This window comes from Lethenteron reissneri, chromosome 38 (genome assembly GCF_015708825.2).
Source record: "Lethenteron reissneri isolate LAM-NWPU_2019-01 chromosome 38, ASM1570882v1, whole genome shotgun sequence".
Lineage (NCBI taxonomy): Eukaryota > Metazoa > Chordata > Hyperoartia > Petromyzontiformes > Petromyzontidae > Lethenteron > Lethenteron reissneri.
This window is the reverse complement of record NC_083816.1, coordinates 9061306-9078190: the sequence shown is the minus strand read 5'-3', so window position 1 is coordinate 9078190 and position 16885 is coordinate 9061306. Positions and strand designations below refer to the sequence as shown.

General features: G+C 44.3%; 1 protein-coding gene across 4 annotated transcripts in view; it reads right to left on the bottom strand.

Moving 5' to 3' along the window:
- The window catches only part of LOC133351784 (inositol 1,4,5-trisphosphate receptor type 1-like), a 155555-nt gene that overhangs the window by 101610 nt on the left and 37060 nt on the right, over positions 1-16885 (bottom strand). For all 4 annotated transcript variants that reach the window (XM_061567301.1, XM_061567303.1, XM_061567302.1 and 1 more), the window contains 8 exons: positions 13504-13599; positions 12828-12878; positions 12172-12320; positions 10183-10282; positions 6920-7080; positions 5287-5428; positions 2353-2511; positions 321-493 (listed from right to left, as the gene is read on the bottom strand). In XM_061567301.1, the coding sequence (XP_061423285.1) occupies positions 321-493; positions 2353-2511; positions 5287-5428; positions 6920-7080; positions 10183-10282; positions 12172-12320; positions 12828-12878; positions 13504-13599 (1031 nt within the window). The remainder of the gene's footprint in view (positions 1-320; positions 494-2352; positions 2512-5286; positions 5429-6919; positions 7081-10182; positions 10283-12171; positions 12321-12827; positions 12879-13503; positions 13600-16885) is intronic.

Below are 16885 nucleotides of genomic sequence, written 5' to 3'. Positions count from 1 at the left end.
TCTCTGGGTCCTCCAATTTTACCCTCGACATTCATAAATCAACATGCGTTTAGAGTATTTGGCTGCTGTAAATTTTCACATAAGCCACTTTGTAGAGCTATAATTCGTGGCCAGGTCGCCTCTGAAAATATGCTAGAGCTCAGTGGGCCTTACCTATCAAAATAGTTCAATATTTCAGTTTTTAATAGTAATTTTTTTTACTAGTAATAAATCGTAATGAACAAAGAAAGTTTTACGTAACCAACCGACGGCATTCCCCCCCCCTCCCCCACATTGACATGGCGGCGTTCGCAGCGCGACGGCCAGCGGGTGCCACGCACCGCGGCTCTCGGCTCTTGCGCACGAGGGACACGAAGGTCTCGATCTCGGCGGCCGTGATGTGCTTCTCCAGCAGCTTGCGGTTGTTGTGCAGCAGTGCGGTGATGGTGTCCTCCGCCAGCACGTCGTAGCCAATCTGCTTCTGCATGAAGCCGAACTGCTTGGCAATGTACTCCTGCGGAAATTGGGTCGGTGGCAGGGAGGGATACAAAGATGTTAATAATATATATATACACACGCACACAAGGTAATGCAGCAGCAGCGGCGGTGTGGGCGGGGTGGGCTTGGGGGATTACAGCAGGGAACCGGCACCAATAAAATTCAAATCCAGCAGACTGTTATTAAACCGGGTTTTTGAGTACCGAGTTGATGGTGACAGTTGAGTCAGAATTGGACTGAACAAGAAAAACGTGACATTTGTTTTATTTTTTCACTTAGCACGACATTAAAAGCTGTGAGAACGTTTTGGTTTGACGGTGATGCGACAAACATCTCTGCTATGCGGAAAATTGCGGTCAAATAGGTCGCTTAAAAGCATTTGCAGGAGGCAACTTGTGACATTTTGCGTTTTGCTGCCGGTTGACCATTGCGGCGTAATGCAATGCTTTGAAAGAGTTTTAAAGCAGACACTTAATCTCAATGGCACCGAATCGTTCCTTGTCTATTCCATTTGGGGCAATGGCACAAGTTTCAACGGTTTTTGTGGTTTAAAACAACACAGCAGGGGGCGATAGGACATCACCACATGGGCCAAGCAGTTATGGGTTGCTCCCAGTCCAGAGTTTACCTACAGCACTGTCAACCATGATGTGAATTATGGTTTGGAAAATATGACAGTGTCACCTACAATTAGATGTAAAATGTTGCCTCACCCATGCCCCCCGTGGCTTCCTTCATGGCCAGTCGGCAGCTTTGATGTTGTGTTCGCAATTACAAACATTGATAAATAGCACCGAATACCACAACCAATTCAGACAACCGTAACGGTTCATATTCTTAGGTTTTTTCGGTAAAGTCACATAGATAAAAAAATAAAATTAAAATTAATAAAAGTAAAAGTAAAATAAAAATCACGACGTTTCGGAAGCAACACAATCTTCCGTCTTCAGGTGGAGACAGAAGCTTGTGTTGCCTCCGAAACGTCGTGATTTTTTATTATTATTTGACTTTTATTAATTTTAATGTAATTTTTTTTATCCACGTGACTTTACTGAAAACAACCTAAGAATATGAATCCTTGCAGTCACGAAAGCTTCAAATCTAGAATCGTAACGTGTTCATTTTTTATTTTCCTGGGTTTCACTGAACAAATAATTTCAATTAAACTCACCGACCCATCACTCAATCCACTCGCATCAGAATTTACCAGACTAATTTTACCGATTTTGTTCATTTCCCCCTACTCACTGTGACATTTCCACATATAAAAATATCCCAAATGCAATTTCCAAGGCCTGGAAAGCTTGCAGTCCACTTGCAAATATTGTTGGTTCGGAATCTAATGATGAATTCATGGAAATGTTATATTTGCATGCACAAGACATGCAAAGTGTGCACGTAATAATGGCTTGCTCCTGATCTGTATACTTTATTCGCAATGGGTTAATGGAGGTCAATCCAGTCACGAGGTCGCTAAATTAGCCACTTAAAAATGGCAATAGATTATTTAAATCAAATAAATTGTGACACCGAATCGTGGCAATCGAATTAAGAGGGGAAATTTTTTACGAGAGTGTGTTATGTGAATGTATCAATATATCGATTGATATACATGCACAGCGATTATTATACTCAATACACACGCATCTATCCGTTCATTCATATATTACGCAATGGATTCACACCACCCTTTCACAGGCACCGAGGGCCTACCATTCATCACCACAAATTTGAATTGCATCATAATCGTGACCCTGAATTGCACCCACTCGCATCTTTGAGGGCAAGGGTCATTGCACTGCTAAAGCCTGCACGGCCGTTATTGAACACAAGACGAGTAGCATTGGGGGGGGGGGGGGGGGGCAGCAGTCACACCTGGTTTTTGCGGTATCCGTGCTGCGAGTGGCGCAACACGCGGTAGCACAGGCGGCAGATGTGGCGGAAGGGGGCGTGCCGCTGGTCGGACAGTTCCTCCATCTGCAGCATCGGCCCGTCGCCTCCGTCCACGAAAGGTGCCTGCAGCAGCTTGAAAATCTACGCGCGCCCACCCAGTCACGACTGCTTATGCCACCGGTACACCAATGGACAGCGTAGCCAGGTGTCACAAACGTCAACACGACACCGCTGGTCGCTTATTTCAACCATTACGGAGCTGGGCTCTGATTAATGAACTAATTGCTCTTCTTAGTTTTTTCGGTAAAGTCACGTAGAAGGGAAGTAATAAAATAATAAAAATAAAACATAATAAAATAATTCTCACAATATAATATAAAATAGTGAGAATTATTTTATTATGTTTTATTTTTATTATTTTGTTACTTCCCTTCTACGTGACTTTACCAAAAAAACCAAGAAGACGAATCCCTGCAGTCACGAAAGCTTTAAATCGGAACTAATTACTCTATAGATGATTGGTTTTGATAACGTGCCTAATTAGGATAACACAAAAATTGTTGGAAAACAAACTGTCACCCAGCCTCGCGTGTGTCAATTGACAGGAAGCGAGAGGGGCGGGGATTGGTGGCATCAGAATCATCAGCTGCATCCGTCTTGCTGGGCATGGCTTTTTGGGAGTTTCCTGGCTTCGCGGAGGGCAGGAAGTTGGTTGGGGCAGTGAGCATTTTTTTAAAATGGGGCTGGAGTAATTCAGAAGAAAAAAGTTAATTACAAATTAGTCCATTAATTGACTTCATCAGTTCAGTCCAAGCTCCAAACATCTGAATGTTAAGCACGCTTGTCAATCTACTGATAGAGGCTCTCCTCCCATATGACCACGCTACTGAACACGCTAGGCAGTGCGGGTGGGTGAAGGCATATGACAAGAGTGGGAGCACAGAAGTACAGCACAACAGATTTTGCCGCACCACCCCCTTGCTGCTCACAATGCAGGCCTACAGCGTCCTGCCATGCGCGATGGTTGCACACTGCAGGTTTCAACCCCACTTTGGGTGGACGACTACCATTTGTACTGTACTCGCAGCCATTTTTCTGTTACGGTTTTGGAAGGGAATAAAATAAATACACAGATGGGTGTCAGACGAAATGTTGAATTTGGCGTTATATTACGAGCTTTTACAGCTTGTGTAAACTGTGAAAGACACGAAGCAGGTGTAAACAGTTAAAAGCAAGTCGTCATCTTTTACAATGTCAAACATTTACAAAAGAGTGACTTGTTGACATACGTATGGGAAATTAAGATTAATCGGATTATAAATCGCAGCCCCGACTTTTTCTTTAAAGTACAGAAGTGCATTCTGCAACTCCAGAGAATATGGTGCACATTGTTTCATAATTATTCACATTTACTGTATATGAATAATTATGAGAGAAAAAAACCTACACGGTGGCTGTACATGCATACCGAGCAAGGATTAACCCATCCTGGCCAGCTTCACGTTTTTTAACATTTTAATTCGCATTTAATTAAATACGCAAAATAGTTTCTGCCATTGTTACCAATGCAGTTTCGCCGCACGAGACAGCAACATTCACAGATTACACTGGAAACAAGGCAGAAGCTGATTAGTTTTACTCTTAACTACTGTACATATAACAAACAGAGTTATGATCTACAAAAAAGTTAACTTTTCATAATTACATTTAAAAAATGCAAACGCTGGAGACTCAAATTTAAATGCTTAAGATTAGCACAAGTGTAGCGACTGTGAATGTCACTGTGGTGCTGGGCCTGCGAGGCCATGGCGGATATAATGTTGTCATTATGTGCAGCCCGGTTACTGGGCGTAGTACCAGCCCTAGCGGGGCTTCGGCGAGCGCTGGTTAGCGCAGAAGCACCACCACGTACAGTGTGCGGTGCGGGCTCCCGGTGAGGGAGCGAGAGGGAGTGTCAGCCAGCCAGGGTTATGTTGGGGCATGATACGCTGGTTGACCTGCCGACACGTGACCGGATGATATTGGAGGGGGGCCGCTGGGTGGTCACGTGGTATAGAGGAGCTCTCGGGAGCCTTGGGTAAAGAGCTGGAGAGATCTAGAAGGTGGGTGGGGCGAGAGGCGGAGCCAGCCCCGGCCCAGGCTGATATAACGGGGGCCCCCGTGTGGGGCTCGGGGTTCTTGACTGTTGGTAAAGAAGTTCCACTTCGGGTTGAAGAAGCCTCTCGCCACGCAGTCCGGGACCCAGCTCGTGGTCCGGACCGGGATAGCGGAACCGTGTCTAGTTCTGCCGTAGCGTGGTTAGATGGGCGTTCAACACCCAAGTGTAGGTTACGTTATGTTGTGTTGAGTTGATGTAATAAAGTGTTGCTCCCAAGACAACGTCTGCGACTCAGTTGGACTCACCACAAGGATGAAAGGTTGTTTGGTGTTTGATTAGTAAATATAGAATTTTGTTTGTTTACACACTGGGATAGTGTGGTTGGGATACACGGATAGAAATTTAAAAATGGCGCCAACTGTCAAAATCCCCCCCCCCACCCTCCACTGCTCTCTGTAGCCAGTGCCTGGGCCACTGCAGCCCGTAGGCCCGATCGCCGTTGCAACGCCTGCTCCACCCGACATCTACGAAACTATGATTTGAGCAATTCCTTAAAAAGGAAAATCGGGGGGCGGGGCAAACTTCGCAATGCAGCCTCTTGAATGGAGAGTCCCGAGACGGGGGGGGGGGGGGGGGTGAGCAAGGCTTTTGAGCGTAACATTTTTCACAACCACTTTTGTCAATCCCACTGCTAGATGAATGCCCTTTTCCCCATGTCACGATGGTCGTGGGGAGGCGCCGACTGCACACCTTTCACCACATGATGGGCAGCGACCTTTGGGAGCAGGGTCACGTGGAACGGGGAGGGGGGGCCTCACCTGCTTCAGGATGTTCTGCTCGCGCATCAGCTTCTGCCGCTCGCGGTTGGGTTTGGCGACGACAACGTCCAGCGCCTCCTGTCCCGTGTTAGGGATCTCCGCGATGAAGAACACCAGGTCCTCCAGCAGCTTCGTCACAAACCTACGGGCCAGGAAACATCCAACGTCACAGCCGCATTCCGTGTAGCAACGGCGTGAATGGCAATGGGGCTAGGCCCCGTCATGAGAACGGCCGATGAGAGACGAGAAACAAAACTAACCACGGAGTGGAGCCTGAGAGTAACTAAACTATTTAATTTTTTTATTTTATTAGGCAAGGACAAATGATCCATATACCTCTTTTTCAGAAGCATCCTGGCCACAAATGATAGCCCAAAGTGGCCAATCGTGTGGAAATTTATCGCAGCGAAATTACTGTAAATGCACGTTTGTTTCCAAACGCGGACGGAAAAACCAGAGGACCTAGAGAAAAATCCACGCAACCACAGGGGTCTAGATCAAACTCGTGACCTCCCGTATACCAGGCGAGGTAGTTAACATCTCGCCAGAACCAGAGGAAGACAGCGGATTAGACGGTAGTAGCTGGACGATATTAAAGAGGTCGGAGGCCACAACTGGACAAAATAAACTAAGGATAGGAAGGAATTGAAGAAATTGGGCAAGACATGTGTCAGCAGTTTTAACTTACTGGCCGACTACAACAGCTGAGCCCGAGACGACATGCAGGACAGAGATGGAGCAATGATATTGAAAAATTAATCGGCCCATGCGCGGGAGCTCGATGGATTGCTGTCGTTAAAATTAAAAACACCTACACAGTGGAGATAAAATTCGAGGCACGCAAAGATACGCAGGCTTCGAGATATCATTCTAAATGTTAAGTAATAAGTGGGCTCGAGAAGGACACATCGCTTGAAGGGACGCTGGTCAAGAATAATGACAGAGTGGCAGCGAAAGGGATGGAACGTGCCTGAGGGCATGCGCGTCCATCAAGCAAGATGAAGCCATGAAATCTGCCCTTTTAGCAGGAGCTAGATGGATTACTGGGGAGGCTTCTGCGTTTCTGCTGAACAGCTCTCCAGCGGACTGCAAAGTATTAGTCGCGCTACTCCTGAAGTTATCACATGGCTCGCGAACTTCAAAACCTACGATGTACTATTTACGCGTACTTGCCACACGCTGGAAGAAGCCGTCGATGCATTTTCGGTTGTACAGCGTGTTGTTCAAATTACAGCCGAAATTTCACTCACAACATGTGGACATCGTGCCAAACCACCGTAAGGACACATCGACGAGCTAGATAGATTATTATTACGTCACAGGATTGATGGATTAGGTCATGAGTTGGGCAGGCGTTTAGCACGGGTTGGCTACGTATGGTGCGAAAGAAGTTCATACATACAAACACAGGCCATCATTTAGCAGTCGGTTGATTACAAACGTGTTGAACTTCTTTCGCACTGTATGTAGCCAACAGTGCTAAATCGGAGGTGTGGCGGAAGGACAAACTAAAACGAAAAGCAGTTCAAGAAATTAGCGTTCAATTTAGCCGATGATAAAACAAATTCTGCGGTTCATTTGGCGAAGGATAAGACGACAACAATAACCACAACCGCCGCCTTTGGCTCCACACCTCCTCTCGTTCTGGGTGATGGTCCCCTTCTCCAGCTTCACAGCGATCGAGGCCAGGACCTTGCTGGCATCGTTTGCAAAGTCCAGATCTCGGACCTCCAAGGGAGACACGGGGACGATTGCAAACGCCTCCTTGTCCTCCTTCACTGCACACGTGCCGATCTGGTGGTAGGGGAGGCGGGCGGTGGGGGGGGGGACCATGTAGCATGGACACACGCAAGGTGGTGAAAAAAAAGAGCTTAACAAGCGCATCAGATTCCTCCAGTATAAATATTCTCATAACGATTCTGACGTGAAGCCAAATTAAACTGCACATTAAAGGAAGCGACAGATTACGCAAGTTGAGGGTGGGATAGGCACTGGGGGGGATTCGCAGGCACGGTCGCCAGTGTGTGAACAGGCATCATTATTTTAATTATTATTTGCACATTCTAGATCACAATGCTCAGACACAACGTACAATATTACTTTAATTGATATATAGCCCCCAGTGGCAAAAACACGCCCACACACACCCACCAAAATGTTTAATTAAGAACACCTTCTTCTTGGTTCTTTCGGTAAAGTCACGTAGAAGGGAAATAATAAAATAATAAAAATAAAACATAATAATATAAAATAAAAATATAATAATATAATACAAGTAAAATAATAATAAAAAAATAATATATGGTTATTTTATTATTTTATTATTTCCCTTCTACGTGACTTTACCGAAAGAACCAAGAAGATGAATCCCTGCAGTCACGAAAGCTTGAAATCGAAATAAGAACCCCTTATAATAACTGAAAAAATGTATAATCGTGGAGTAGGCTACACTATATAGCAAGGAGAGTGGTGACAATGGAAAGCACACCGTGGGTGTAAATCACGAGATCATCAAGCTCGATTCCCCACCACGGCTAACAGTGGCAGGCAATGTTCCAAGCATATTCTTAGGTTTCTTTCGGTGAAGTCACGTAGGTAAAACATAAAAATTAATAAAAGTAAAATATACGGAGTGGTAGCTCTTGTAATCTCTCATTTACTTGATACAGCTATCGTGGCTGTGACGGTTCCACCTGAAGACGGAAGCTTGTGTTTGCCTCCGAAACGTCGTGATTTTTATTTTTATTTTATTTTACTTTTATTAATTTTAATGTTATACCTATGTGACTTTACTGAAAAAACCTAAGAATATGAATCCTTGCAGTCACGAAAGCTTCAAATCTAGAATTAATGTTCCAAGCAGTCCTGGGGCCACCAACACCCCACAGAGCTGCATCAACCGGCATGGGGGCGAGGCGACGAGCAAACAATTTCCATTCACCGCCACTGGCATGCAGAGGCCCTCTCATCCAGGGTTGGAAGTGCAAAGTGGCTGTAGAAATGCTTTGATTACACTGGTCACCACACTTTTTCTGGCATAAGGTATTCCAACGGTTGTAAGGTAATTTTGGGGTGCCGATTCCAAATCTGGCATCGGTTTTTGTCTATCACATCAGGTTTTTGAGATGTCAAATATTGCATTTTCAATAAACACTGCAGAAAAAAATATTAAATAAATGTGGATATCTACGTAAAATTATATTATAAAAACACACCATCCTAAAAATACAGCACCATATTTTAAACACTAAAGCAGTCACTGACTCGCAACAACTTGCAATCGTAAGTGACGGAGTTAATTTCGGGTAAAATCAATGAAAATGGGGTATGCCGATAGCATAAAAAATTAACCCGCAAAAACAAAGTTTTTCACTATAAATCCTTTATATGCGTGGCATCGGTTTTATTTTATTATTCATTTCTGTTTTTCTTGAGTAAGAGTTTCATTTTTATCACATTGGTATTTTAAATTAAATATGAAAAAAGAATTTCCCTAAAAAGTGGAAAATTTTGGAAAAAAATTTTCACGAAAATAAATTGTCACGCACAACGAGTCTGTGTGCAAAATGTCAGCTCGATTGGATCACGGGAAGTGGGTTAAAAAACGACCGAAAGATTTGCACGGTCGTAAGCGCGCAAGAAAGCAAGCGAACTTAATATAAAGGATTTAAAAAATGAGATGTGATAAAGCAAACCTGAGATCAGATTTGGAATCAGCACCCTGAAATTAGTCTAAAACAGCTGCAAAAGTCCAGGCCAGAAAAAAATGTTTTTTTGTTGTTGACCAGTGCACTTACTCCGCGAGGATTCTAGACCGATGTGGGCGAGGCAGAGTCGTGCTTGTGCACCGCCACCAGCCTCGTCGCTCTTATCTCAATCTGTCATCTCTCCTTTCCGTGTATCTTGCAGCGTAATAATGAAATTACACTTTACGGGAAATCTGTTTTCCAGTAATAGAAAGCCATCTGTTGTACTGGAGACCGTTACGACACACGCAAAGCCCTTTTTCGCAGCTGCTCATGGCATACGTGCAGCCCGACAATGGCTCGCTTACATCACTGCTGGCAGAAGGGTCTTCACTCAGGAGGAGATCTAGTAGAGGGCATTTGGAAAGGTGGAAGTAGCCGCACTTTACCCTACCATACATGACCCGTTGATCGATTAACTGTGGTGAGCGTATTTGCAATGCTGGGTTGACAGAGGTGGGGTGGGGAGAAAAGGGTGTGCGGAATTGAAGAAACTTGGCCTCATTTCAACTCTAGATTTGAAGCTTTCATGACTGCAAGGATTCATACTGTTAGTTCTTTTGGTAAAGTCACGTAGGTAAAAAATAAAAATTAATAAAAATAAAATAATAAAATCACGACGTTTCGGAGGCAACACAAGTCTCCGTCATCAGGTGGGACCGTCACAGCCAGATTTGCTGCATCAACTGCCGCACCTGGAGGTCACAGTTCCTACGATGACTGTTTCATTGCTTTCATGGCTTTATTTTGGTGATTTCGAAAAGTGTATTGGTTTAGCCATGTTTGTTTGTTGTAGTACAGAGTTAGACTGATGGCCTTAATCCAAGTTGTCTTGTGGTTGTTGTTGGTTGTTTGACTTGCATCCCACTGGGATTTTTGCACACAGCGTTGGTGTACTGTGTTTTTTCTGCAATATTTTGCTGTCTTTAATTGGATTTTCTGTTTGCACTCAGTCACATATTCACTTTAAGATGTTTTTTTGTTCATGTTTTTGTTTTTTGTTTGTTGCAGTTGCACCCGATTCAAGAGCCGAATGGTTCACAGGGCTATACTAATAAATGAACTTGAAATCAGAGTGCCGATCATTACACCACTGCGTAAATCCAAAGCGACTTCATGGTCAACCGCGATAAAGTATAGGGGCACTCACTTTAAGCATCACTGGCTTCTCCTCCTCCGTGTCGATTGGAGACGTGGTGCTGTGCACCCACGTGTTGGTGCACAGGTGACGCAGCCTCACGTACGAGTTCCTAAAAACACAGGCGTTAGAACAAGTGACGAACGTGATCAGTAATACAGCCGATCGGCAGGTCACGCGCGGTTGGTTAAAGTGCCGGGGGAGGGGGGGGGGTTAATCTCTCACTTCAATGTGCCTGGACAGTTTAGAACGGGAGGCCAAATACCCTCAAGCAAGGCCCTCTGGGAGCACACGTTAGTGGCGGGCCTGCTGCCAGCACTTGTGCGGGCGAAAGGTGGCAATGTTGCACCTTAACTATCTTCATTACACATACAGCCCCTGTGTCAATCCACTGCTGGATGCAAGACACCTCTGCATGGCACGTGGATCAAGGGGGTTATTTGACCATAACCTCATCTTGTTGGTCAGCATGGGTCGGCGAGAGTTGGGGAGCACAGATGATGTTTGGGCATCGTACAGGGCACCAAGGTTTTTTTTTTTCTCATGTACTGCCTTCTGTTGACAAAGTAGACCCCGCAGCAGACTACAACACCTGTTCCAGTGCATGGCGGTCACATGTTTAGGCCCTTGGTGGGCTCCGAGTCATGCTTAGATTCTAAGATATCATGAGATAGGATTCAGTCGGTGTAAGATGGTCCGAGGCAATACGACAAATTTGCTAGAATTACCCAAGAATGCCTCACGAATTTCTCAAGACTTTTTCAGGAGGATTCTCCACATTGGACTTTGTCACATTCCATCAACGAGCATTTAGCAGTAAGAAAGAAACCAGAGAACCCTGAGAATACCCATACATCTTCTTGGTTCTTTCGGTAAAGTCACGTAGAAGGTAAATAATAAAATAATAAAAATAAAACATAATAAAATAATTCTCACGACGTTTCGGCCACAACGGACCTTTTCTCCACCTGAGGACGGCTGCTTGCGCTGTGGCCAAAACGTCGTGAGAATTATTTTATTATGTTTTATTTTTATTATTTTATTACTTCCCTTCTACGTGACTTACCAAAAGAACCAAGAAGATGAATCCCTGCAGTCACGAAAGCTTTAAATTGAAAAATACCCATACACACGAGGCTAACACAAACACAAAGCGTTGCACAGATGGATTCAATAATCCCTTGCTGTACTGGCATCTGGCCACCTCGCAGGCCATATGATAGCATCCAGAAGTAACTGGATATGGAAGGGCATGTGAGGTGAAGGGTAAAGTTAAAATAAACATTGTATTGGACGTAACCATATTCCAAATCACCTTTAATAAACGTGCATTAAGGTTTTTTAAAAGAGCAATTTAATGTAACTGGAGGGAGAAAGAAGAAAAAAAAACCCCATCGGGATTTAAAAGCTCAGCTGCTGTCTGGAATAAAACAATTTTTTTCTAAATTTTGCATACATGCAGCTTTGAAGAAAAATATGTAATTTAAATCCAACCTCGTAAAATACAATCAATTTGGATGAAGGGCTCATCTTATGAGTAAAATTACCACTTAGCACAAAAGGAAAATGCAGAATAATTGGGCGAATCGGTGCGCATTATCAAGCTGCGTACAGGCTTGGGAAAATGCACCGTCTCATGCCACAACTCCAGCGGGGCCCATTTCATCGCTGAAGCATTCATCATCAGCAGAGATGAAAGCGTTGCGAGGAATAACACCTCGCGTGCGGAGGTGGAAACACCAATAGCCCTCGAGAACGGCAAACACTCGACCGCGTGGGCCTCACAAAGCGGCCAACAACCCCGTAGGGCAGTGTTCTTCATTGCAAGGGCTGTGGGCCACTGGGTGGCCACTCGTGGCCTATAGTGCGGGCCCACCTATAATACACAAACGTGAAATCGTGCTGTCAAACAGTCGTTTTAAATAGTGTGGTGGCCCCCACACCGATGTCTTAAAATCGGCGCTCTGAAAACGAGTGAAGAACACTGCCGCAGGGCATTACCGGGGCACGAGCGAGTCTCCCCTCTGCATGGTAGTAGGGTCCAGCTCGAAGATGGAGGCGATGTCACTGCCGTGGTCCACGGGCACCAGTGTGAACATCATGCGGTCGCGCTTGCTCCGCGCGGCGCTGCTTGCCGGTTCGGCGTCCACCTGCGATCGCCGGGGGTGGTGCGGGGCACCGGCGTCAACCGACATTTCGGGGTGCACACGCCGTAACCGAAACGGAGGGACGCTCTGCGCGCCAAACTATCGGGGCTGCCCCACCCCCCCCCCACCCGCCATGCCTGCGCCGTGCTCGCAATTTGTTAGCGGGCAGCAGGAGGGGAACAAGCAAAAGAGATTGTGTTCGTTCGATGAACTCTTGCCTGGTTACCAATAATTGTAATTAAACTACATTCAAATGATAGCGATTCTAATAACGGAAACACTAAATAAAATAATTTCATCAAAATTGACTCGTGCTCCATTGCCCTCCGATTATAAAGATGTTCTGGGGGAAAAAAAAAAAAATCGCACTCCAAACTTGTGCACAGTGTCGAAGTTGAACAATTCTGGGACGGGTCAGACTATTAGATGCATCCAACGTTTATGTTAAAATTAGAGAAGGTAAAAAGTGCAACTCTCAATCTATAAAATACAGCAACATTGTAGACGTACCGAAGCTCCTACAGCCATCTCTTGTGGCTGTTCCTTGTAATCAGGATTTACCTTTAAAAAAAACACAACACAAATAAACATTCACAATCACCATATACACAATTTCATCCACGCCATTCCATCATGGTGGGGTGGTGGGTGGGGCAGTGGTGATGCAGTGGTTGACACACTGGTCTATCGGCTGACAAGCCACTGTTGTCAGCCGGTACCTTCCCACTGCTGGGACAAAGGTCTTGCCGAAATCCCTCAATCTCTTCCCTATTCTTAGTTTCTGCTGTCCATGTGGCCTCCAACCCCTTTAGTCTCGCTGTTACCCTCTCATCTGCCATCTTTTTCTGCTTCTGCTGAGATGTTAACTACATCGCCTGGTATGAAGGAGGTCGTGGGTTCAATTCCGAACCATGGCGTCTGTCTATTTAGAGTTTTGCATGTTCTCCCTGTGGTCGCGTGGATTTTTCGCCGGGTCCTCATGTGTTTACCTCCACATTTAGAGAAGCAACATGCATTTAGAGTAAGTGGCTGTTGTAAATCTCCACATAAGCCACATCTCACTGAGCTATCATCTGTGGCCAGGTCACTTCTGAAAAAAAAGTGTGATACGAGCTCAGTGGGTCCTTACCTGGTCAATTTTAGTTTGCAGTGCAGTGACGTGCGTCTGGGACATGGTGTGGCATACCTCCGCAGCCAGATGGTCCCCGGTGGAGAGATGCTTGAATCGGAAGAGACTGTTCCAGTGGCCGGCGCCTTCTCGGCAAGGGTCGTGCTGAACGACCTGTGCAACGGCGAAGACGACACGGTATGCGAGTCCACACAAAGTCCCCACTACCACCACTACTACCATCATCATCATCGTCGTCAGCATCGCAGTCTCCACCAATAGCACCAGCATCAACATCTTCAGCTAGGCATCCATTGCCTTGTACACCTTTAGAACTTTAAATGAACTTGAACTTGAACTACGCGTCACACGTTGGCAAAGGAGCCATCCGAAATCTTGTGAGCATTTGGGATGGGCCGAACAGATTTTTTCCCCCCTTTGCAACTGTGCATATTTAAATAAGTGCGATTTAAAAAAATAATATCACTTAGCCCCAAGGAATGTATTAATCTGTACAAGGCATTTCACAGCTTAAATCTAGAACTTGAAAAATGTTACTTGCTGCAACAGTTCAGGAGAATATAAATTTATTTTAACTTACTGTGCCAAACTTATCGTGGAATTAATTCCCTCCAGCAGTTCTATGCGATGTATAATGTAAAACAAACATGATAAAGATGTTGTATTTAAGCACTACATACATAATCTTACTCTGAATGAAGTCTGAGACAGCATAGGTTTAAAATGCAATGGCTGTACCATATACTGCATAAAATATTGGTAAAGGTACAGGTGCTTTGCCAATTGACTGCCAGATGTAGTGTATAGTGTAGCAGGACCACAGGAGGTAATGTGGGTTGTTTGAAAATATCCCACCGTGTTGGGTCACTGAAGATTGCTGCAGTGGGGGGGGGGGGGGGGGGAAGCGGGGAAATTGGGGCCCTTGACTGATTCAAACATCACACACCATTGCCGTAAGCAGTGGCAGGGAATCGAACACGGGTCACCAAGTTCATGGCGCAGTACACCAAACTACTGCGCCGTTAAACCCTCCCTTTCCACCCCCCCCCGCCCCCCACTGGTAAGGGTACATACAATGTAATAATTAGGAACGAGTTTGTTCAATAATCAACGTTGAACACTGCGGGAGCACTGCCTCAAAGACTCGTCTGCGCTGGTTTACAGCAAACGACCGTGCACAGCGTGTCGGTGCAATAAATAGTACGCCCTTAATTAGGAAACAAACAGGCCAAACAAAAATCAATGGTGGAAATTATTTAAAGCGCAGTGGTAATTAAAGCTCATTTTAATGCACGCCACGCGTTTCCGACTCTGCACCAAGTTTGCAGGGCCTGCGTGTGACGTCTCGCCAAACCTCCTCACGGTGGAGAGCTACCGAATGCAGCAAACCATAGCCAATAGCAGAACATTTCTGAAAAGGTGATAAAAACGATCTGGTTCACCCCCGCCCCCTGCCCGCCCATCTCCATGAAAGATGCAAATCTGAACAAACAGTTTGGGGGACTATCAACTCAGTCATTTATTTGTCATTTTATTTCGTATGAAAAGCCCAAATTAAATAAAAAGGTAAATTAATGGAGGTCTTTACCGAATCTTCTGTCATGTGCCAGAACTCTCAAGATAAGCACGGTGCAGTCCGTTCTTATAAAAAAGGTACAAAGTGATAACATCTCGTCCACAAATATTAAAACAACAAGGTTCCATGCCGAGTCCAATCTGTTCATTATATTTATGCAATCTTGGACTAAATTTACATCGCTCAGAATTAAATATTTTTGCCGATGGCACTGTCATGCTCTTATCAGGTAATTCTTCAAAACATCAAATGTTACACTAAAATCTCTCCTAAATTCACCCCCCCCCCCCCAAAAATCATGGCATCTTCCAATAAAATACAGCTTCATTCTCTTAACCTATTACGGATATCAGAAACAGCATCATTGAACAAACGGAGTACTTCAAATACTTGGGTTTATCAAATGGATTAAAAGCTGAAATTAAACCGCATATTGAGCACATCTTAAAGAAAAAAAAAGGGTCTTTACATTGAAACAAACATTGTTTCCCCCAATTCGATTACACCTTCAAATTGTTGATGCTATCATTCTACCACCGTTTGATGACTGTGACGCTGCTTACAGATCAGCTACTATTGAATCATTAAAGACTAAACCCGCTTTATCGTTCTGCTCTTCTATTTGCACTGGATGTACCATACAGGACCCCACCATCGTGATCTCTACTTAAAATCCAATCCCGATGCAAGAATAAATCTTCATTGAGACCTGTTCATCCGTAAGAAACCTGACTGGCAAATCTGCGCTATACTTGGCAAATTAATTCACCTCATTGTCAAATCCAAGAAACCCAAGACGTCCATCTAATTGCCTTGTAACTATCCCAAGAACAAGAATAGGTGACAACGTTTTTGCTGTTGCAGCACCAACGTTTTGGACAAACCTGGTTTACTCCCTTAACATTGTAAATCTTTCGATTTAAAGCTTTCGTGACTGCAGGGATTCATCTTCTTGGTTCTTTCGGTAAAGTCACGTAGAAGGGAAATAATAAAATAATAAAAATAAAACATAATAAAATAATTCTCACGACGTTTCGGCCACAACGCAAGCAGTCGTCACCTGAGGACGGCTGCTTGCGTTGTGGCCGAAACGTCGTGAGAATTATTTTATTATTTGATTATTTCCCTTCTACGTGACTTTACCGAAAGAACCAAGAAGATTGTAAATCTTCCTTTAAAAAACATTCTGAAGCAGAAGATTAGTGCTGGATACAGGCACATTTGCAAATATGGTTGGAACTTTGATCCAAACCCATGTATCGGTAGTTCAATTTTAATTCACTATTTTTTCGGAGAGACTATGTTGCCTAGGACAGTTTTTGCTGTTGTTTTACTGCCTTTCCCCAAGCTTGGGAATTTATGTGCTTATGAAAATGAACTTACATACGTTATTGATCATGTACTTAAATGGGCGCCACCATGGTGCAATGTGATCTTCCTCACATGCAGGAGATCAGGGGTTCGATGCCGACCCTGACGCCTGTATATTTGGAGTTCTCTCCGTTGTCACGTAGATGTATTTTTAAATCCTTATATTAAGTTCACTTGCTTGCGCGCTTATGACCGTGCAAATCTTTCGGTCGTTTTTTAACCCACTTCTCGTGATCCAATCGAGCTGACATTTTGCACACAGACTCGTAGTGCGTGACAAATTATTTTCGTGAATTTTTTTCCCCAAAATCTTCCACTTTTTAGGAAGAAAAAAAATTCATATTTAATTTAAAATACCAATGTGATAAAAATGAAACTCTTACTCAAGAAAAACAGAAATGAGTAATAAAATAAAACCGATGCCATGCATATAAAGGATTTATAGTGAAAAATGTAGTTTTTACGGGTTAATTTTTTTCTCTCTGGGTCCTC